Source organism: Cetorhinus maximus, chromosome 11, assembly GCF_964194155.1.
Source record: "Cetorhinus maximus chromosome 11, sCetMax3.hap1.1, whole genome shotgun sequence".
NCBI classification, from domain to species: domain Eukaryota; kingdom Metazoa; phylum Chordata; class Chondrichthyes; order Lamniformes; family Cetorhinidae; genus Cetorhinus; species Cetorhinus maximus.
This window is the reverse complement of record NC_135889.1, coordinates 28,455,000-28,478,871: the sequence shown is the minus strand read 5'-3', so window position 1 is coordinate 28,478,871 and position 23,872 is coordinate 28,455,000. Positions and strand designations below refer to the sequence as shown.

Below are 23,872 nucleotides of genomic sequence, written 5' to 3'. Positions count from 1 at the left end.
AAAATCTGTCTATCTTAGCCGTAAACGTATTCAATGGTGGTGCATTTACAAATTTCTGGGCAGAGCATTCCAAAGATTCACAGCCCTTTGAGCGAAGAAATTTCTACCCACTCAGTCCTAATAATTGGCCCTTATCCTGAAACTGTCTATGTGTGCTAGATTTCCTAGACAGGGATACAACCTCTCCTGTATTCACAATGAGGATATCCTCCATCATGCTATGTGACACTATCACAATGCTAAATGGGATAGATTAGGAATAAATCTAGCAGCTCAAAGTGCGCATCCTTGAGGTGCTGTGAGTCAACAGTAGCAGCAGAATTGTATTCAGACAAAACCTGTACCCTCATGGCCTGAAAAATTCCCCACTATTATCATCAAGCAAGGGAACAAACCCTGGTTAATAGAGAAGTGTAACAGAGCATGCATGACAGACCAGCATCTGGCATACCAAAAAAAAAATCAGGTTCCAACCTGTTAATGCAACACACAGCATTACATGCATATTAAACTCAAATATTGATGGGATAGTAGACCGGTGCACAATGAAGGCATTGTGACTGCTGCCAGTCAGGATATCAGGCTTTCTCCTGCATGACATGCTGAGTATGGTTGAACACCAACTGCACTTTCAGGGATTAAAGTCCTTTGTGGTTGAGGTACATCTCTTCATTTGGATGCGCCACCCAAAAAGTCATGTGAGTGCAGTTCTTGGCACTCTTTCACAATGGTGAAGCCCAAAATCCTGGCAAAATCACAAGCATTCTCTATCTGGATCTTTCTGCTCAGTGTGGACACCAGTCACCTCCCTAATACAGCACATGGATAGTGAACATAGATATCACCTGCTCTAGTCTAGAAGGATCCTGATGTGAAGAAATTCAATGAGCACCTCCTTCTTAAATGGTGAAGACATACTTACTGTTCCTGGGATAGGTTGGGGTAAGAGAAATCCTGGATAGATAAGGCCTCCTGCTGAAAGCCCTTCTCATCATCCTCCTCTTCCCTCTGCTAGCAGCTTGTCCTCTTCGGTACTGCCTCTGCTCCATAAACTATTTATGTTGCAGCCCAAGAGGGATGGTAACTTCAGCATCTATGGTAGGAAGTTGTCTGTCCCTTGACATCAGAATTAACTAAGGCCATCACCATGCACAACTCCACTCCCTGAGCTCAGCAATTTTAAACAGCACTAAAAATGTCACAACATTTCTGCAAACTCCAACTGAGCCCCCAGAAATCAATCAGCCACTAATCTGAAATCAGTTACATATGGCTTTTCTTTTTACAACAATCTATGATAGTTTCATAGTCACCATTACAGACAAGCTTTCAGTTCCAGATTTTAAGAAATTTAACTTCATCAGCTGCTATGTTGGGATTTGAATCCACGTCCACAGGGCATTATCATGGACCTCTGGATTATGAGTCCAGTGACATTACCACTATGTTACAGTTACCCCATTGACTGTAAAGTGCTTTGGAATGTCCTGAGATTGTGAACAGCCTGAGATAAATGCACATCTTTCTTTTGATAAAAGTTAAAATAGAACTCCATATAAGAACTTAATTGAGATCTTTTATCAATACTTTAGTTGCAATTAGTTCCTCAGTTTGTCTAATTTGTTATCTCTTCAATAGTTCCACTCTTGTTATATATAACTGCCATTCCACCAGATTAAACACTTAGTTGTAAGTCTGTCCTTGATTCAGTACCATTTCGTATCAGTCAACCCAGATGTATTCTTTTGCATTTTTAAAACTCTTTTCTGCATTTGATATCAACCAATTAAAGCTCTCTGATGTATCTGAATCAGTATGCACTGGAATGCCTTTTTATCCAGTTGGCCTAAGCGGCTAAACATTGCTTATTGATACTTTAAACTGATGTCAATATCCTTGCTTAATAGGTCAAAGGCAAGAGCTTAATAATTCTACAATATAAAGAGAGATCAACATTAACAGACTGCCTGATTAACTCTTTCCTTACAATACCCATGGCACACAAAGAGCCAATTATTTCAGAGTATCACATACATTGTACCATACATTTCCAACCATGATTTTTTTCCTTTGCTTTTTGTTTTCTTCTTGTTATTTTCTACTTTAATTCCTCAATGTACTCATATGTAATCACTGTAGGTGTTAGAATTTTACCTTTTTCTTTCAACGTTTATATTTTCAATTTAATCCCCATTTGATTTGATTTTGCAATGTATAATATACAGTAGCATATCTTGTGACTTGGAGTGTTTGTCCTGTAAGTTGGCCACATCAGGTTTGAAAACAGAGTTGGGAAATCTACACCACTTTCATATAGAAATCAAATATGTCTTTGCAATTAATTTCAAATGAAAGAGGCAACTATTTATGATTGGTATTGACACTTGAGAAAAGTGGACTTCATGAAAAAGAAGAAAAATCAGATTTATTCACGGAGTCATTATGTAAGAGAATTCTGTGCTTCAACAGTTTTAAGTTCGTGGTTAAATGGTAACTTAGTTGCTTGAGAAATGTGATAGGGACATTATTACATATAGATTGTGGTTGCCAACATTTACTTCTACCAGTGAACTCATGGGGGGACATTAATATCACAGAATCACAGAATTGTTACAACACAGGAGGCCCTTTGGCCCATCATGTCTGTGCTGGCTCTCTGAATGAGCAATTCACCTTGTGCCTTTCCCCTTCCTTCTCCCCATAACCCTGCATATTCTTCCTTTTCAGATAACAGTCTAATTCCCTTTTGCATGCTTTGATTGATCCTGCCTTCACCACGCTCTCGGGCAGTGCATTCCTGTCCTTAAGTCTATTGTGTGGCACTATCAAATGCCTTTTGGAAATCCATGTATACCACATTGCATTGCCCTCATCAACCCATCATCTCATCAAGAAATTCAAGCAAGCTAGTTAAACAGGATTTTCCCTTAACAAATCTATAGTGTAGTATAATGGGTTAATAGAATAGTTATGTTAATGAGCAATATAGACCATGATGTAACAATAACATGTACTAGACACTTGGGAGAGAGGATGGAACAGTCTGTACTCAGTCTGTAACTAATCTTATATGTATTGTTAATAAACCAGTTTGAAGTAACTACCAGAGCAAGACTACAATCTCTCTAGATAAGATATGTCATGCAACCAGCATATGACACACTGGCTTTCCTTAATTAACTCACATTTGTCCAGTGACTATTAATTTTGTTTCTAGAAGTTTCCCCTCCACTGAAGTTAAACTGTCTGGCCTATAGTTGCTGGGCTTATCTTTACAACTTTTTTTTGAAGCTCTTTTATCTACAAAAAGGTTCAATAACCTTTTCTCTTCAAAAGAGGGAAATATAAGCCACAGTCTGTAATATCACAGGATCTTTAGAGTGCAGAAGGAGGCCATTTGGCCCATTGAGTCTGCAATAACTCTCTGAAAGAGCATTCTACCTAGTTCCACTTCCCTGCCTTATCTCCATAACCTTACACATTCCCACTTTTGAAGTTCAAGACTATCCTCATCACAGTTGACAACGTTTCCAATCTTCATCTGTAAATTTTGAAATCATGCCCTGCACACCACAGTCTAGGTCATTAATATATATCAGGAAGAACAAGGGTCCCAACACTGACCCCTGGGGAACTCCACTACATACCATCCTTCATTCTGAAAAACGACCATTTATCACCATTCTCTATTTCATGTCACTCTGCCAATTTCTTATCCAAGTGCCTACTTTCCCTTTTATTCCATGAGCTAGAATTTTGCTTTCAAGTCTGTTGTGTGGCACTGTATCAAATGCCTTTTGAAAATCCATACACACCACATCAACAGCATTGCCCTTATCAATTTTCTCTGCTACCTCCTCAAAACACTCCAGCAAGTTAGTTAAACATGATTTTCCCTTAATAAATGCATGCTGGCTTTCCTTAATTATCCTGCACTTGTCTAAATGACTATCAATTTCTGCCCTGAATTATAGTTTCCAGAAGTTTCCCTACCACTGAAGTCAAACTGACTGGTCTGTAGTTGTTGACTTTATCCTTGCACTCCTTTTTAAACAAGGGTGTAACATTCACAATTCTCCAGTCCTCCGGCACCACCCCTGTGTCTAAAGGAGGCTGGAAGATTATCACTGGTGCCTCTGCAATCTTCACTCTCACTTCCCTTAGTGCCCTTGGATGCATTTCATCTGGTCCTTGTATCTTATCTATTTTAAGTGAAGATAGCCTTTCTAACACCTCCTCCTCTAGTGTAAATTCTTCGAGTATACTAGGTACTTCCTCTCTCACCTCAGCCTGGATAGCATCTTCTTCCTTTGTAAAGACAGATGCAAAGTACTTATTTAATACCTCCACTATTTCTTCTGCCTCCATATGCAAATCCCCTTTTTATCCCTAATTGGCCCTACTCTTTCTTTTACCATACTTTTATTATTTATATGCTCACAGAAGACCTTGGGATTCCTTTTTATGTTAGCCCTCTTTTCCAGTCTCTTTTCCTGCTCTCCCCTTGCTTTTCTTATTAGTTTTTTCACTTCTGCTCCATTGCTTCTATATTCACCTGATTCTCCATCGTATTTTCCACCTGACGTCTGTCATATGCACACTTGTTCCTTTTCACCTTCACCTCTATCTCTCTCATCATCCAGGGTGCTCTGGATTTATTTTTCCTACCTTTCCCCTTCAAGAAAATATACCTTGACATTGCCTGCAATACTTATTCTTTGAAAGTGGCCTAATGATCAGCCACCATCTTTTCTGCCAACATTTGATTCCAAGTCACTCAACTCAGATGCATTCTCATCCTATCAAAGTTGGCTTTCTCCTAATTAATTATCCCTGCTCCGGATTGCTCCTTGTTGTTTTCCATGGCCAACCTAAACCTTATGGTACAATGGTCACTGTCCCCTTTTAGACTGGATCTTTTCTGAAGAGGAATATTACATTTCTGGTACAATAGGTTGGACAATTTTCCATTAAAAGTGCTGAGAACAAATGGCTTCACATGCGGTTGAGCGAGAGAAATTGTTTTGAAGCTAAGTCCGGTCAGTGTGATTAGATTGCTTCATTGTGTGGAATCAGCATCTTTTCAGCATATGTTTTTAATAAATTTATGGGTATGATAAATAGCATCAACATATTCACAAAACGGTACAATGCAAACCATGTGCCATTTTAGTACCACAAAAAGACAGATGTCACAAGATAAATGAGGGCCATATGAATACATTTTTTCAAAAACCACATCTCCACCAAATTGGCTTTTACATAAAAATTAGATTACATTTGAAGGAAAAAATTCTTGGCCAAAGGAATAAAGACAAAGACCAAAGAATGGTCATAGGACACCCTTCCTGTTTCAGTGAATATTTAGTAAGAATTTGCACAGAGTTTGTATTCAAGTTATTTTGTAAACTGGAAACAACAGTAGATTTTAACACCGAGGGTGGGATTTTACAGGCCTGTCATGGTGGGGCCGTAAAATGTGGTGAGCCATTCAAAATTCTATTGAATTTGACGGGACCATAAAAATCCCCCCAAGTCTTGGAGCACCCCATCCAGTAATTCACCTGTAACCAATGTTATTCCTCACATAATATACATAACTTGTTTTCAAAAATAATTATAATGCTAATGAACTTCAGTCCAAGTATTTCCAACCTCCATCAACAAACAGCACAGTTCAGTTACTGGGACTCTGTGTGTACCTTCAACAACACCAACTTGTATTTATATAGCACATTTAGCACAATAAAACACCCCAAAGTCTTTCACAGGGACTTTAAAAACAAAATATGACACCCAGCCATGTAAGGAGATATTAGGGCAGATGACCAAAAGAGGTAAGTTTTAAGGAGTGACTTAAAGATGGAAAGTAAGGTAGAGAGGTGGGGAGGTGAAGAGAATGAATTCCAGAGATTAGGACATTGGAAGCTGAAGGCCTGGCCACCAACTGTGAAGAATTAAAAACAGGGATGCTCAAGAGGGCATGGTGGTTGCGGAGATCACTGTGTCGGGCTGGGGGATGGTGGGCATCCAATGCCAGTGGCATTGAAAGTCACAGTGGATTTGAATTTTTTTGCCTCGAGGTCATTTCAGGCCTGGTGTGGAGACCTGAATGGCATTAGCCAGCCTGTAGCTCACCACTGTATTAAGGTGTTTTCAAATGCCATGTTTAGACGTGCAGGGTAATTCATTGCCTTCTCCACTGACCACAAAAGTCAGACAGAAAGAGCCAGAGACTTTGTGGCCATGCAGGGCACTATCGAGTGCACCCATGTTGTAGGCCAGTCAGAGGCCTTTATTAACAGGAAGGACTGCCATTCAATCAATGTGCAGATAGTCTGTGACCACCAGCAGCATATAATGCAGGTGTGTTTAAGGTACTTGGGGAGCAGCTAACAAATATCCTCAGGCACTCTCAGGTAACTGGCATTTTTAGTGGATCTGATGCATTGGAAGGATTGCTGCTGGGTGCCAAAGTGTTGAAGAAGTGGCTCATGACATCTTTTTAAGGTCCCAGAACTGACCCTGCTCGCCGATGTAATGAGAGCCAAAGCACAACCAGGGCTATCATCGAGAGACCAATGGTCTGTTCAAAATGAGGTCCCGATGCCTTGACCAATCTGGAGCAGCTCTCCAGTATGCGCCTTCAGAGTATCCCTGATGGTAGTTGTTTGCTGTGCTCTCCACAACCTGGCATTCCAGAGAGGGGATCCCCTCATTGGAGGAAGAGCCAAGGGAGACCATCCATTCCTCTGATGAGGAAATAGAGAAAGAGTGGTGGGGGGAAGCAACACAGTCAGATGGCTGAGGCCCAGCTCAGGAGCATCTGGATGGCTGTGAAGCAAGGGAGGCTTTAATCCTCCGGCGATTCCAGTAGCTCAGTCCATCGAAACTCCTTTTCGTCTCCACTGTTTCCTTCTTCACCGTTCATCCTCATCTCATCTACTCATCTTTTAAAATCACAAACATCCAAACCGTGTTACTTCCCTGGTTGCAATTTAATACACATTCAAATAAGACCATCCATGAATCAATCCGTTATTACGCACAGTAAATAAGCCAGTGCTCTTCTCTAGAATGTTCAAACAAGACATCATTTATGTAGACAAATAAAAAAAATGATAAATTCATTCATGTGCACTGAAGACTGGCTACTGTGGGAGTTGTGTGAATCTTTTCTGGGTGCTGCGGTGTGATACTCCTTCTTCACATGCTGCTGACTCTTATTCCTCCTTGCCTGTGATGACTTTGGCAGCCATCCTCTGGTCGCCTGAGGCCATGAGGGCCTCGGTGTAGTGGGAGCCCCCTGCACAGTGGCAGGGATGCCCATCTGTCGCTGTGGCACTCGAAGGATCTGTGCCAATGGCAAGGGAGAGGCTGTCCCCATCAGAAGTGCTCTGAGAGGTGCCCCCAGATGGTGTCAGCTGCAGCTCACCCTCTGCCATGAGGACCATTTAGTCCTGCCTGCTCTCCTGAGAAGGACCAGTAGCTGAATATGACTCTAGGCTCCTCATCCCGTTTTGCTCTGGCTCTGGGCCCCTGGAGTTTAGGTCAGAATGCTTCAGTAATCTACTGGTTTTGCCCCTCCAAGGCAGTCACAAGTCTGTCAATGGAGGGAGCCATATGTTCTGCTGAGTGGGTGATTCCAGTGCTCATGGCTGGATGGACACCTCCAAAGTCCATGCCAGAATGCGCAACCCCACCAATATCTCCACCACATCTCCACACACCACCGCTGGACATCCAATGCCTGCCGTCTTACAGATAACTCCAGAGGCTTGCCATCTGACTGGGATTCAGCATCTGGCTCTCCTTCAGCACTCCTCCGACTGCCAGACACCTACTCCATCTCAGTTTCCGGCAGCTACACGTGCAACTGTGATGTCCCCCCTCCAGTTTGTGGTTCCATTACTTCCGGGGCATGCTTACCCACCGGTTATCTGCACTGGTGCTGGATACAGAGCAAATATGTGACTCTGCACCCTCTGAGGCTTTATCCTCCTCCTCAGAGGTTAGTGTGGGACCTTTCATGCTTATGTAGCAGCAGTTAATGGAGCGCCTGTGCAGGTGACAAAAATGGGGAAGGTTAATGCCATCTTGCATCCTTCCTTTAGCCCTCTTAGCACATATCTCTCTCAGTTGTAAGAAATGGCCCTTGCAATCGGACCACCTTCCTCCTGGGCAGGATTATCCTCCTGTTGGGGGTGAAGTTGAATGGCGGGCGCACACAGGCGTGCCTCCGATCAGCGCCCCCAATTGGGGGCGTGGCGCTATTTTATGTAGATGGGCCAATTAAGGCCCGCCCAGTGTGACATCCTCACGGAAGCGCTATGTGCTCCCTGTGCGGGTGCGGGGGAATCTCGAAGCCTGAGGTTTCGTTCTTTCGCACATGCGCAGGAAAGAGCACACTCATCTCCCTGAGGCTAAGTGCTGCCTCAGAGAGATCGGCTGTTCTGTGACATATATTAAAAATAGAAAAAAAATCCTGACATGTCCCCTCATGTGACACTGTCACATGAGTTGGGACATGCCCATAATTTTTACAAAAACTTAAATAAAATTTTTAAAAACCTATATGAAACCTCATCCTGCCGGTGGATGAGGTTTCATGCTTTTTCTAATTCCCGCTGGGGCTCCTGGCCTGCCCGCCAACCTTAAGGTTGGACGGGCAGGTCCATTAATTAGTTAAATGATTCTTGAAAAGTGTTGGATAAGAGAATTTCATCAAGAAATAGTGGGCTGGGTTATATTCTAAGGGTGGGGTCCTTGCATCCCACATAAATGTCAGGGGGTGAGCCCGCCTCCTCTAGGCTAGCTCGCTCTGCTTTAATTTTTTGGCTGGCAAGCCTTTAGTTGTCATGAGGTAAGACTACCACCCCCTTCCAGGTGGAAGTCCTGCTTCACAGGCCTGCTTTCCAATCAGAGGCTGACAGCTTTGCAGTACCAGCAAGACCACCAAAAGTGGTGGCCACTGCCAGTAATGCAGCTAGGCCAAGCAGGAGGCCTTCATCAATGAACCCAGGCCTCCAGAGATCTCAGGCAGGCCCAGTGAGGTGTGGTGAGTGGGATGGGAGGGAATGTTGGACAGGGTGGGGCAAGAAGGTGGACGCAGGAAGGGAAAATTGTAGAGGAGGTTCCGATTGGCACCAGGCATCCAGAAGTAGGCACAGCCCCCTTTCATTGGCCAGCAGCCTACAGAAACCAACTTTCTGGGCTGCATGTTGGGCACAGCCCTTTCCTGCTGCCCAATAAATTTGAGCAGTGATGGGATGAGGCCTTTAAGTGGGCATTAATTGCCCACTGAAGGGCCTGAATTAGGCCATGTGTGGGCAGCCTGCCTGACACCTCCCATGTCACAAGTAAAATCATGGTGAGGGCAGGGATGGATGGACCAATGGTGGGCACAATGCAAATGGCACTCTATTTTATGGGTCCGCCTGCCAGCTTTCCTGCCCTCTAGTGAGTAGGTAATACTCGGCTCAAGCATTAAAAGAATGTGGTTTATAGGGGAAGAAAGACAAGGTATTGTAGAGTTTTGAGGGCCTGGGAAACAATATGTTGGAGTATGAAATGGTGGGATGAATCTTGGTTTTAAAGCAGTGAACATCTTACTTGGTAAAATAAATAAAAATTTTGAAATTAAAAGTTAAGAAAGGATGATCTGAGAGCTTGTAAAGGTAAACCTAAGTAACTAATTTTTAATTTATCTTTACTTGTGCAAGGCTTTCAAATACAATTAAAATTCTATTTGATTCCAGGTGCACAGCCAATGGTTTATCCCAACAACAAAAATGAATCTCTCCAAGTCCCTGCTGGCTGTCTATGGTCTGATTCTTTCACTCTTTGTCATTGATTCCTTTCAACAAGGTAAGAGATACTAATTCACTGCAGTAGGGGGAATGAACAGGAACTGTTAACTATTTTCAACAATGGCTTTAATGTGTGCAGAGGAAGATTAAAGATTTGGAATAGGAATGGCCCCTAATTTCATGAAATAGTTCAGTACTTCTCTGATACAGTTTTCAAAAAGAAAAGCTCCATGAGTAATATGCTCCATGAGTTTCATGATGATCCAATTTAATTAATTTGACAAATTCAAATATAAAGCAGAAATGTGAATATTGCTGAAAAACAGACTTTTTGTCAAATCTTTTTGCCCTGCACTCATCAGGACAATTCTCAAGAATATCTAATGCAAAGGGAACAACAATTCATACCACATGAGAAACAAATGCTGATTGGCTGGCAAGTGGACTCTGATTGATAGAGGTAGTGCCATGGAGAATGCACCAGTTGATGGTGACTAACAGTTAACTGCCAAGCATTGTTTGAAATTTAAACCAGGTAGCTTGACTCTGATTGGTCAAGGCATTGCCTTGAGGAATGAACCAGCGAATAGCTGTCACTTATTTTGTTTAACTGAAATAGGTGCAATGTGTGTATATGTTCTTTCTCAACAAAAACAGAATTACCTGGAAAAACTCAGCAGGTCTGGCAGCATCGGTGGAGAAGAAATCAGTTGACGTTTCGAGTCCTCATGACCCTTCGGCAGAACTGAGGTATAGTTAGGAGAGAGGTGAAATATAAGCTGGTCTAAGGTGGGGGGCGGGGAGAGAGAGAAGTTGAGGGTGGAGTGGTTGTGGGGATAAGCAAGCAGTGATAGGAGAAGATAATCAAAAGATGTCACAGTCAAAAGGATCAAAGAGGTGTTGAAGGTGGTGATATTATCTAAGAAAAGTGCTAATTAAGAATGGAAGGCAGGATACTCAAGGTACAGCTCTAGTGGGGGTGGGGTGGAAAGACTAACAAAGTTTTAGTTTTAGATTTAAAAATAATGGAAATAGGTGGGAAAAGAAGAATCTATATAAATTATTGAAAAAAAAGGGGGAGGGGGAAGAAACGGGGTGGGGATGGGGGGAGGGGGAGTTTAAGATCTAAAGTTGTTGAATTCAATATTCAGCCCGGAAGGCTGTAAAGTGCCTAGTCGGAAGATGAGGTGCTGTTCCTCCAGTTTGCGTTGGGCTTCACTGGAACAATGCAGCAAGCCAAGGACAGACATGTGGGCAAGAGAACAGGGTGGAGTGTTAAAATGGCAAGCGACAGGGAGGTTTGGGTCTTTCTTGCGGACAGACCGCAGGTGTTCTGCAAAGCGGTTGCCCAGTTTGCGTTTGGTCTCTCCAATATAGAGGAGACCGCATTGGGAGCAACGAATGCAGTAGACTAAGTTAGGGGAAATGCAAGTGAAATGCTGCTTCACTTGAAAGGAGTGTTTGGGCCCTTGGACGGTGAGGAGAGAGGAAGTGAAGGGGCAGGTGTTGCATCTTCTGCGTGGGCATGGGGAGGTGCCATAGGTGGGGGTTGAGGAGTAGGGGGTGATGGAGGAGTGGACCAGGGTGTCCCGGAGGGAACGATCCCTACGGAATGCCGCCAGGGGGGGTGAAGGGAAGATGTGTTTGGTGGTGGCATCATGCTGGAGTTGGCGGAAATGGCGGAGGATGATCCTTTGAATGCGGAGGCTGGTGGGGTGATAAGTGAGGACAAGGGGGACCCTATTATGTTTCTGGGAAGGAGGAGAAGGCGGGAGGCGGATGCGCGGGAGATGGGCCGGACACGGTTGAGGGCCCTGTCAACGACCGTGGGTGGAAAACCTCAGTTAAGGAAGAAGGAGGACATGTCAGAGGAGCTGTTTTTGAAGGTAGCATCATCAGAACAGATGCGACGGAGGCGAAGGAACTGAGAGAATGGGATGGAGTCCTTACAGGAAGCGGGGTGTGAGGAGCTGCTTTCTGTCTGCAAAGAACAATTCTGTGATTGAGCAACATTTGCCAAATAATCCTCAGTGTAGTAAGAATTAGGCTGACAACCAATTTAAGATTGTCAGTTAGGCTTTCAATGTGGTGTATTTACATATACTGGAAGCTACATATGTTAATACACACGGCCCTGTTCTTTGCAGACTCCAGAGTCCGCTTGCCAGTCAATCAGCACTCTCTTCTCATGCAGTATAGATTGTTGTTCTCTTTGTATTTGGTATTCTGTGAATTGTTCTGATGAGTGCAAGGTGAAAAGCTTTGACAAAAAAGTATCTTTTTTTCAGCAATACTCAAGTTCTATACTACCAAATGACTAATTGTGAATATGAAATATAATGCTTCTGCTGTGGTAGACAGTTTCACAAACATAGGGCTGAATTCTAGCTTAAAATTAAGAACGGGTGGGTATGGATCAGGTGAGGGGTTAATATCTTGGAAATCTGATTCCTGATCCAAACACATCTCTAAGCTGAAACAAAAACAAAAAATGCTGGAAAAACTCAGCAGGACTGACATCATCTGTGGAGAGAAAGACAGAGTTAACGTTTTGAGTCCATATGATTCTTCTTCAGTGCTTAAGGGAAGTAGAAATGTGGTGAAATATATACTGTTTAAGGGGAGTGGAACTGGTGAAGCTGGATAGGAGGCCAGTGATAGGTGGAGGCAAAGCAGAGATGCATAAGCAAAAGGTCAACGGGTTGTTAATAGTGGTGGTACTGGCTAAAGGAGGTGCTAATGGTGACATTAAAAGTAGATAGCAGAATGTGATAATGGCCGGACCAAGTTGTCTCCAAGCTGTCCATTTCCGGCTTTAATTGAAGGTGGAAGTTGGGTGGAGTGACTAACCCAATCTAAGGAGGTGGGGTACAGCTGTAAGCCTCTGCTTTTGAAATTTCATGACCATTGGAGAACCAAGCAGCTTCCTCACGGCAAAGACTTGGTAGATTCACGAGTTAAGTGCCTTTATACCTGCATTTTGGATCCCAGTGCTTGACTGAAGAGCATCCATGATTGGGGCCCTCCACAAGCACCTTCCTAAACAGGCCCCATCCCCACAACACCCCCATGGATTCCTACACCACCAGTAGGCCCTAGCTGATCCTCCCTCAACCAGGCCCTGTTTGCTCCACTGCCACCAGCTCCAGTTCCTCCCCAAAAAATGGGCCAATTTCCAATCCACCACCAGTCCCTGATCTACCTTTTTCCAATAGGCCCCAATCTTCTCCACCCACCAGATCCCAATCCCCACCATTGCCACCAGGCCCTGATTTACGCACCCCCCCCCACCCAACACTAACAATCTACACCCCGCCCCCTTCACACCAAGGCTTCCACCCTTTCCCCCATCAGGTTATGATCTCCTTCTCGTGTTTCAGCAGCTCCTCCTTGAACCCCTTGGATCCCCCCTCCAGTTGAACACCCCCTATGTTTGACCCCCATACCAATTGCACTCCCCTCCAGTTAACTCCTCCACCTGCCAGTCAACTCCCCACTCCGGTCGATGCCCCCCAGTCGCCCCTGTACCCCACTCCAGTTGACCCCCTGCTTCCAGCGTGGACACAGTTGTTGCTGTGGTCTTCAGATACTGACTTCCCACCTGACTAAAGGCCCAGCGGTCAATCAGGCTGGGCATTCGGGCAGTGAGCTAATCTGTTTGCTAAAGCTCCACAGCACATTGAGGACTTGCAGGTTCTGCACAACTTTCTGAACAATCTGCTCTCTGCTTTAAAAGAATGATGTTGGTATCATAAAATATACATTAGGGAAATGAAGTAGTATAGTCTGATGTTGCAGTTGTCTAATGCACCACTTCATACAATATTGAATCATACAATCTAGGAAGGAGTGAAATTCAACTTTTAGTGTGTTGAATTAGTTGATCTCACTTATTTGGGCAGCAGAAGGGAGCTGTGGTTAACACCCATGAATTGGAGAGGCCAACAGCAAAAAAATTAACCAGGTTTATCATTTATCGTTACACCCAAGCCCAGATTTTCACCCCCTGGTTGGAACTGAACCTTTAAAAACAGCTGCCCATAAGTCGTATTTTCATTCCAGGCAGATGGGCTGGATTAAAAGTCAGGCCTGCTGCCCTCGGAATAAGGGCAGAGGCTGCCAGGTGTGGAGGCAAGCCTGTGGAAGGGCTGCCTCTGTGCTCCAGCATTTCATTGAGTTTAGCTTAAAAATGATTAAACCAAAAAACAGTCCTCCAGCCCTCACCCCCCCAACCCGAATGCACTCCCCATGCCCCATCCATGCCAACCTATGCCACCTCATTCCCTCTACCCAAACCTATGGCCCCTCATACCCCCTATGCCAACCCATGTCCCTCTGCACAGCCCCCATGACCCCTCATACTGCCTATGCCCCTCACATCCCCATGGCCTTTCATAGCCCCTATGCCATCTGAGTGCCAACTCATGCCAACCCATGCCCCTGCAACCCACCACCCTTTTCCATTACCCCTTCTATTGCCAGCTCACCTAGTATCCACTAGGCAAACCTCAGGAGCCACGCTGACATAAAATAAAGTTATGTGTCCAATGATGATGTCACTATTTTAAACAAAAAAGTCTCATTGATAGAAAAACATTCAATAGATAGAAATTCCTCCAACTAATCTCTTATGACAACAAACGTTTCTATTCTCTCACAACTTGTAATTCAATCAAACTGTTCACTAACCAGGCATCCCACTGTGAGAAGGTTAGTTTGTAAGTCATTGCAGCACAAATCCTATAATGACAACCCTCAGGCTTATGTCAACAGACAAAATTAAATATAAAACACTTTTTTCAACTTCAGACTTTTTTTCTTTAAACTTAAAGACGAACAGAGTTAAATCATTGACAGCTTCAATGACAGGTCCAATGAGTTTTGACAGTTCTTTGACAGCTTTGCAAGTTCCTTGACAGCTTGACAGTTCTTTGACAGCTTTGACAGTTTTGTCAGTTATAATGAGTTTATTCACTTTTTACGCACAGTCATGTTTATTTTAAACAATCCCAAAGCATGCCTTACCTCCCACAAAGGTCTCCCAGGACTATATTCAAAGGAGTAATGCACCCTGGCTATCTGAAAGAATCCATCAAGTTCAGATCAGCTCTTACCTGATCTAATCTGCACATGCCGAGTTTCACACTCCTGACCTAACAAAATTCCACTTCAGTGGAGGCAGCTGGTGATTTAAATGGCCAGTGATCTCCGTAAAATGCAAATGTGCAAACCCCCGCCCGACTCCAGTCGTGCACTTAGGAATTTCAGCCATTTACGATATTTTCACCATGACAGAGAGGCCCTGACAACGCACACACATCAAGAATGGCCTTTTGGATTAGTTGTCAGAGATCTGCCAGAACCTGTGGAATTGTGTCCACCCTCAGAATAGAAGGGAATACAAGGGGAGATGGTCAGCAGAAAAATGATGGATCAGCAGCTGAAAACTACCATGTATAGAACTCATTACAAAAAATGCAGATTCAGCAAAATAACTTCGTAAAAGCTTATGCAAAATCTTTGGACTGGACATTTCAAAATGTTAAGAGTGGTAGGCTGCTAACTTGAGCTCTGCAGCTGGTATCGAGGCTATAGGGGCCTAGAATCCTGAAAATGGTGCCTGATATGCTTCCATCCACTTCTGGTCTAGCCCAAGTGGCACACCATTTTTATAAGGGTGCTAGCCTGGGTGTGCCCTACATGCACTGGGAACATGCAGAGTGGACAATATTTGACAGCACTCAGTATCTAATACTGATTTGGCAACAGATCCGCCATTTTAGACCTGACAAGTTCTGATAACACATTGTCTTAAACAGCTATAGAGGGGGACTGAAGAGGAAAATACAACTGGCAAAGAGAGAATATGAGAATAGAATCTCCTTAGCCCTCAAGTGTCCATTAAATTTTCTTTTGAAACCATCTCTGCTTCCACCATGCTTATCGACCGCGAATTCCAGGTCATTACCACTCACTGCGTAACAAAGTTCTTCCTCACATCCCTTCTGCATGTCTTTCCTAAAACCTTAAAATTTGTGTCCCCTCATCCCTGTATAATCAGTTAATGGGAACAGCTTTTCTTTCTGTACCATATCTGTCAACGTCTTGCACACCTCCATTAAATCTCCCCTCAATCTCCTTTCCTCCAAGGAGAATAACCCCAGCCTCTCCAACCTAACATTGTAACTAAAATCCCTCAGTTATGGAACCATTCTGGTAAATCTCTGCAACATTTCAAGGCCCCTCACATCCTCCCTAAAGTGTATTGACCAAAACTGGACACAATACTCCCGTTGTGGCCAAACCAGGGCTTTATAAAGGTTCAGCATTATTTCCCTGCTTTTGTCCTCAACATCTCTATTTATAAAGCCCGAGGCTCCATACACTTTGCTAACTGCTTTCTCAATATGTACAACCACCTTCAAAAATCTATGCAGATGAACTCCCAGGTGCCCCTGTCCCTGCTCACTCTTTAGAACCGTGCTATTAAATTTATACTGCTTCTCCCTATTCTTTCCACTAAAATGCATCACCTCACTCCTTCCTGTATTAAATTCCATCTGCCACTTGCCTGTCTATTTTGCTAGTCTATCTATGTCCTTTTGCAGTCACTTGGTAGCGTCCTCACTATTTGCCCCACTTCAAAGTTTGGAATCATCAGCAAATTTTGAAATTTTACTCTGTATTCCAATATCCAAGTCCCTTATCAAAAATAGCAGTGATCCTAGTACTGACCCTTGGGGAACACTACTGCCTACTATCCTTCTGTCTGAAAAACAACCATTTAGCATGTTTTCTGTCCTTGAGCCAATTTTTTTATCCAAGCTGACATTGACCTTCCTATTCCATGAGCCTCAGTTTTGTTAACCAGCCTTTTATGCGGTACTTTGTCGAAGGCTTTCTTAAGATCTATATAGACAACATTCATTGCTTTCTCTTCATCAATCTTCCCAGTTATTTGATCAAAAAATTCATTTAAATTAGTAAACATGATCTGCGTTTTACAAATCTGAGCCTGGCTTTTGTTAATTAACTCAAACCTCTCCAAGTCCCTGTTTATTTTTTCCTTGGCTATTGTTTCTAAAACATGTCCCACCATTGATGTTAAACTGACTGGCCTGTAGTTACTAGAAATGTTCCTGCACCCTTTCTTGAGCAGCAGTGTCGTGTTTTCCACTCCTCAGACCTCTGGCACCTCCCCCATGTCCAGGGCAGATTGCAGGATTATGGCAAGCCCTTTCACCTTCTACTTTAGATTGTTCCTTGCTCTTCTCCATTACTAGTCTAAACCTCATGATACAATAATCACTTTTACCCAAGTACCCTCACACTGACACTTGGCCCACCTCATTCATCAGTACCAGATCCAGCAATGCCTCCTTCCTATTTGAACTGAGAATATACTGATCAAGGAAGTTTTCCTGAACACATTTCAGAACATTCTCTTCCTCCTTACCCTTTACTTTACCATTATCCCAATTGATATTTGGGTAATTAAAATCCCCAATATCACTGCCATATAGTTCTTGAGCATCTCTGGGATTTCCCTGCAGAATTGTTTTTTTTACCCCTTGCTCTCTCACTCTTTGGAAGCCTATAGAATATCCCCAGTAACTTGATCATCCTCTTTTTGTTTCTCAACTCTAACTAAATGGATTCTATCTTTGCCCCCTCCAGGAAATCCTCTCTTTCCAACGCTACAATGTTTTCCCTCAGCAGTGTTGCCACATCATCTCTCTTTTCCTCTTCCCTATCTTTTCTGAACATGTTGTATCCTAGAATATTTAGGGCCTAGTCCTCACCATTTTTAAGTCACATTTAAATTATTAATTTAACCAACATTATTCACCGCACTTTGTGTGTTTACACTACATGCATTCTAAACCTGTCTTTGTTTTCTTTGTCGTCCTTCTTAGTCTGCTCCTATTTAATAAGGTACAATTTCCTTCTCTAGTACTATCCAATATTCTCACTTTATGCACCTTAATCCTTTTTTCAATTCCATATGCTGGTTCTCGTCCCCCTGGCAATTTAGATTAAATCCTCCCCGTGAGTGAACCTCATCACGAGCTCATGGGTCCTAGTCTTGTTGAGGTGCAACCCACTCCTTTTGAATAGGTGCCTCCTGCCCTGTAACTGGAGTCAGTGTTCAAAGAATCTGAAGCCCTCGCTCATGCACCATTGCCTCAAACCACGTATTGATCCTCTCTATCTTCCTATTTCTACTGTCACTAAAGTGTGGCACTGGGAGTAATCCAGAGATATTATCTTTGAGGTCCTAATTGTGGACTTCCTTCTTAGCCCCAGAAATCTGTCTTTAGGACCTTCATATCTGCTCTCTATACATCAATAGTACCGATGTGTACCATAATTTCTGGCTCACTGCCATCCCTCTGCAGAATATCCTGTACCCTTTCCATGATGTCCTTTACCCAGGTACCAGGGAGGCAACACGTCATGTAAAATTCATGATGACCATTACAGAAATGCCTGTCTGTTCCCCTAAGTATGGAATTTCCTATAACGACTGTATTTCTATTCTTTGCTGTTACCCCTTGTGGATTCCCTGTCTATTGGTGCCTTGGCATTGACTCCTTCAAGGTTACGTCACTCCTAGCACTCTCCGATGCTGAGTACTGGTTTAAGAGTTGATTACACCTTGAAGACTCCTGCATTTTTTGTCTCCTCCTACCCTTCCTAATGGCCACCCATCTGCAGTCCTGAACTCTCTACTTGTGGAGTGACCATCTCCTGAAACATATGTTCCAGGAAACTCTCATCCTCTTGATATTCCGCAGTGACTCCAGTTGCCCCTTGAGCTTGGAAATCACAGAATCACACAGTGCAGAAGAGGTCCTTCAGCCCATCGAGTCTACACCGACACGTGAGAAACACCTGACCTATCAACCTAATCCCATTTACCAGCGCTTGGCCCATAGCCTTCAATGTTATGATGTGCCAAGTGCTCATCCTTTTTAAAGGATGTGAGGCAACCCGCCTCCACCAACCTCCCAGGCAGCGCATTCCAGACCGTCACTCGCCTCTGGGTAAAAAGGTTTTTCCTCACATCCCCCTAAACCACCTGCCCCTCACCTTGAACTTATGTCCCTTTGTGACTGACCCTTCAACTAAGGGAACAGCTGCTCCCTATCCACCCTGTCCATGCCCCTCATAATCTTGCACACCTCGATCAGGTCACCCCTCAGTCTTCTCTGCTCCAATGAAAACAACCCAAGTCTATCTAACCTCTCTTCATAACTTAAATATTTCAACCCAGGCAACATCCTGGTGAATCTCCTCTGCACCCCCTCCAGTGCAATCATATCCTTCCTATAATGTGGCGAACAGAACTGCACACAGTACTCCAGCTGTGGCCTCACCAAGGTTCTATACAACTCCAACATGACCTCCCTACTTTTGTAATCTATGCCTTGATTGATAAAGGCAAGTGTCCCATATGCCTTTTTCACCACCCCACTAATGTGTCCCTCCGCCTTCAGAGATCTATGGACACACACGCCAAGGTCCCTTTGTTTCTCAGAACTTCCTAGTGTCATGCTGTTCATTGAATACTTCCTTGTCAAATTACTCCTTCCAAAGTGTATCACCTCACACTTTTCAGGGTTAAATTCCATCTGCCACTTATCTGCCCATTTGACCATCCTGTCTATATCTTCCTGTAACCCAAGACACTTAACCTCACTGTCAACTACTCGGCCAATCTTTGTGTCATCGGCAAACTTACTAATCCTACCCTCCACCCAGTGATCTATGTCGTTTATATAAATGACAAATAATAGGGGACCCAGCACAGATCCCTGTGGTACGCCACTGGACACTAGCTTCCAGTCACTAAAGCATCCTTCTGTAATCACCCTCTGTCTCCTCTAACTAAGCCAATTTTGAATCCAGCTTATCAAATTACCCTGTATCCCATGTGCATTTGCCTTCTTTATAAGTCTCCCTTGTCAAAGGCTTTGCTGAAATCCATATAAACTACATCAACTGCACTACCCTCATCTACACACCTGGTCACCTCCTCAAAAAAATCAATCAAATTTGTTAGGCATGACCTCCATCTGACAAAGCCATGCTGACTATCCCTGATCGAACCTTGCCTCTCCAAGTGGAGATAGGTTCTCTCCTTCAGAATTTTCTCCAATAGTTTCCCTACCACTGACCTGAGACTCACTGACCTGTAGTTCCCTGGCTTATCTCCATAACTCTTCTTAAATAGCGGAACCACATTAGCTGTTCTCCAGTCCTCTGGCACCTCCTCCGTGGCCAGAGAGGAATTTAAAATTTGGGTCAGATCCCCTGTGATCTCCTCCCTTGTCTCCCTCAGCAGTCTGGGGCACACTCATCCAGGCCTGGAGATTTGTCCACTTTTAAGCCTGCCAACACCTCCAATACCTTGTCACTCCCTATATCAATTTGCTCAAGAACCTAGCAGTCTCTCTCCCTGAGTTCATTCTCTTGGGTGAAGACGGATGTGAAGTATTCGTTCAATACTCTAGCCATGTGCTCTGGCTCCAGCCATAGATTGCCCCTTGGTCCCTAATGGGCCCTACTCTTTCCCTGGTTATCCTCTTCCCATTGATATATATATATATTGATTATAGAATATCTTGGGATTTTCCCTACTTTTACCAGCCAGAGCTTTCTCATATCCTCTCTTTGCTCTCCTAATTGCTTTCTTAAGCTCCACCCTGCACTTTCTGTACTCCACTAATGCCTCTGCTGATTTGCTTCCCTTGTACCTGCTAAAAGCCTCTCTTTTCCTTCTCATCGTATCCTGAATATCTCCGGTCATCCATGGTTCTCTGGGCTTGCTACTCCTTCCTATCACCCTAGAGGGAACATGTTGAGCCTGTACCCTCCCCATTCCTTGTTGAATGCCCCCCACTGCTCCTCTGTAGATTTCTCCACAAGTAGCTGTTCCCAGTCTACCTTGGCCAGACCTTGCCTTATTTTACTAAAATCCACTCTCCCCAAATCCAAAACATTTTTTTGCAACTTGTCTTTTTCTTTGTCCATAACAAGCTTAAATTGTACCATGTTGTGGTCGCTATCACTAAAATGGTCCCCCACCACCACCTCAGCCACCTGTCCAGCTTCATTCCCCAGAATTAGGTACAGCACTGCGCCGTCCCTTGTTGGACCCTCTACATATTAACCTAAAAAGTTCTCCTGTACACATTTCAAGAAATCCACTCCATCCAAGCCCTTAACACTATGTCTATCCCAATTAATAATCCTGAGCTTGAGTTCAAGCAGCTGGACACATTTTCCACACATGTGATCCACCAAGACGCATGAAATGTCCTGAAGTTCCCACAACACACAAGAATTGCAAGCAAGATTCTGTGAGGCTGGTGCAGTGGTGAGTAGGTGATAGCATTTGAAGATGTATTCACTGACCTTGACCACCTGTCGCTGTTCTTTGAACCTTTTGCGGCACTGCAGGTAGGTCTTGAATTGACCTCCATGGCCACCTGCTGCCATTCCCTTCACTATTCTGTTGGCAGTCTTCTTCCTTCTCTGAAACACTTATGGAGACAGGTGCACCAGCTGCTGCAGATAGATGCAGCTCCCTTTAGGAGGTTGTCTGGCTTTGAGAAGTGCAGGCTAGCTCACCATGCACTCATCGTGTGCAACCAGTCAGAAGCACTTGTTGCTCTGGGCTGCAAGCTACAATCATTGAGATGAGCAAGCAGCATGAAGTTTATATGCTGCCTGCATCACCCAACTGGGAGTGAGGTAATTGGGCATCACCGTCCCCATGCCCTCTAATGGGCCTAATCAAACTCTTCCCCACACCGTGTTCAATTAATCCATAATTGCAAATTCCTGCTGTGTATTCAAATCATTATTCATACTGTCAAAAGGATAATGCTAAATCACCTTTGGCAAGAGAGAAACAATTTATTGGTTTTCCCGTTTCCCCATTCATTTCTCAAGTTATTGGGGCATGAATTCCATGTTGCTGCACTCAATTTATGCAACAATTATCACTTTAGCAGTGCAATTGCCCACACTTCATCTGTACATGTGTTCGGACCAGTGCGCAATAAGGATGGTCCGCAGTCCTGAAGTGATTGCCACGGCTATTTCATGCCCATAATTGTGTATTAATGAATTTCAGCCTTTCTGACTCCAGCTGAGATGTGGCTTTATTGGCAGCAGCTGCTCTCTGATACCTTGCTGAGGGCATCATTCTTCAGGTGTAAAACTGACTAACGAGGGACAACAAGATTTTCAACATTGAAAGTATCTCAGTCAAATCTGATGTTGTTCTCACTGCCCAGCCACACACACCCACTTTCCAATGAGTAGAACTCTGAATGATTATTCCTCTCCTAAGGCCAATTGTAGGACTTTGACTGCCTCCTGCAACTGAGATTAATTAACACATCTCTAAGTTTTAATTGGGAAAGGGAAAAACGGACTTGTAGGTTGGCTGCTCTTGCAGTGGGATAAAACATTTGAATAAAATGTTAACTAGTCATTTGGCAGCACAGAACTTGAGTATTGCTGAAAAAAGACACACTCTGCTGAAGCTTTTCATCTTGCACTCATCAGGACAATTCACAAGAATACCACAATGTAAAAGGAACAACAATGTATACTGCATGAGCACAGAGTGCTGGTTGGCTTGCAAGTGAACTATGATTGGTAGAGGCATTGTCATTGAGAGTGTACCAGTTAACTGATATCTGACAGTTAATTGCCAAGCTTTGTTTAAATTCAAACCAGGCAGGTTGACCTGATTGCTCAAGGCATTGCCCTGGAGAATGAAGCAGGGAATGGCTGTTGCCTATTTTGTTTAGCTGAAAAAGGCACAATGTGTGTACATGTTCCCTCTGTTTGCAAAGGACAGGGCCCTGTGCATTAATATATGTAGCTTCTAGCATGCCTAAGTGAGTCATACTGCGATCTTGACTGATAATCTTAAATTGGTTGTCAATTTAATCAAACTCATGATTGTTTAGCAACCGTTGTCCAATAGCGGAATCACATCTAATGTTGGACACTTATGTTTTGAGTTTTGTAAGCATGAGCGAGTTGGGTATGGTCAGCACTTTGCCTGTTGTGAACAGCCAAAGCGACATGCTGCTTGATATGATCTGCACTCTTTGAGATGTACGGCCTACATACCTACATCACACCGATACTCAAATTCATATACCACGTTACTCATTTATGTGATAGGCAGAACTTCCTTTTGGCTTGACGGCAGCATCCTGTTAGTGGCAAATACCACTCATATTGCTACTGTATTGTAGCAGCGTGAAACGGCTAGCTTTGCCTGTTGCTCAAATTTTTGAGGTACCTTATCTTTCCAGGGTAATGTGAGATAGACTGAGCACTTTTCAGGACCAAAAGTGATGGCCTTATGTCCATTCATGAGTTTATGCAATATACCGCAAGCAATGAACTGATTAGGGTAGCCATTATCCTGCAGGAGATGCAGGCCATACATCCCAAAGACTGGTGGATCATATCAAACAGCATGTCTCTTTGGCTGTTCGCCAAGGTACTGACTGTACCGAACCAGCCTGTGCTTGCAAAACTCAAAACAATGTGTCCAACTTTAGATGTGATTCCATGATTGGACAACATTTGTTGAACAATCCTGAGCATGCTAAGAATTACACTGACAACCAATTTAAAGTTATCAGTTGGGCTTGCAGTGCAGCTTACTTATGTGTACTAGTAGTTACATATATCAGTGCACAGGGCCCTGTCCTTTGCAGACAGAAGGAACACAAAATGCGCATTTTTCAACTAAACAAAATAGCAGACTGCCATTCTCTGGTTCATTTTCCATGGCAATTCCTTGAACAATCAGACTCAACCTGCCTGGTTTGAATATAAACAAAGCTTGGCAGTTAACTGTCAGTTATCAGTTATTTTGCGAATTGTCGTGATGAGTGCAAGAAGGAAAGCTTTGACAGCATGTGTCTTTTTTTAGCAGTACTCAAAATGTTAACTGCTCTATTTGATAAAGTTACTGGCCAGCTGTTTGTGGGCAGATTGTTATATGTTAAAAGATATACGGC

At 43.6% G+C, this 23,872-nt stretch overlaps 1 protein-coding gene across 9 annotated transcripts in view; it reads left to right on the top strand.

Moving 5' to 3' along the window:
* LOC144686458 (collagen alpha-3(VI) chain-like) overlaps nucleotides 1-23,872 on the top strand; it is a 243,199-nt gene that overhangs the window by 15,199 nt on the left and 204,128 nt on the right. For all 9 annotated transcript variants that reach the window (XM_078551700.1, XM_078551703.1, XM_078551702.1 and 6 more), the window contains exon 2: nucleotides 9,759-9,867. In XM_078551700.1, the coding sequence (XP_078407826.1) occupies nucleotides 9,792-9,867 (76 nt within the window). In that variant the 5' untranslated portion in view covers nucleotides 9,759-9,791. The remainder of the gene's footprint in view (nucleotides 1-9,758; nucleotides 9,868-23,872) is intronic.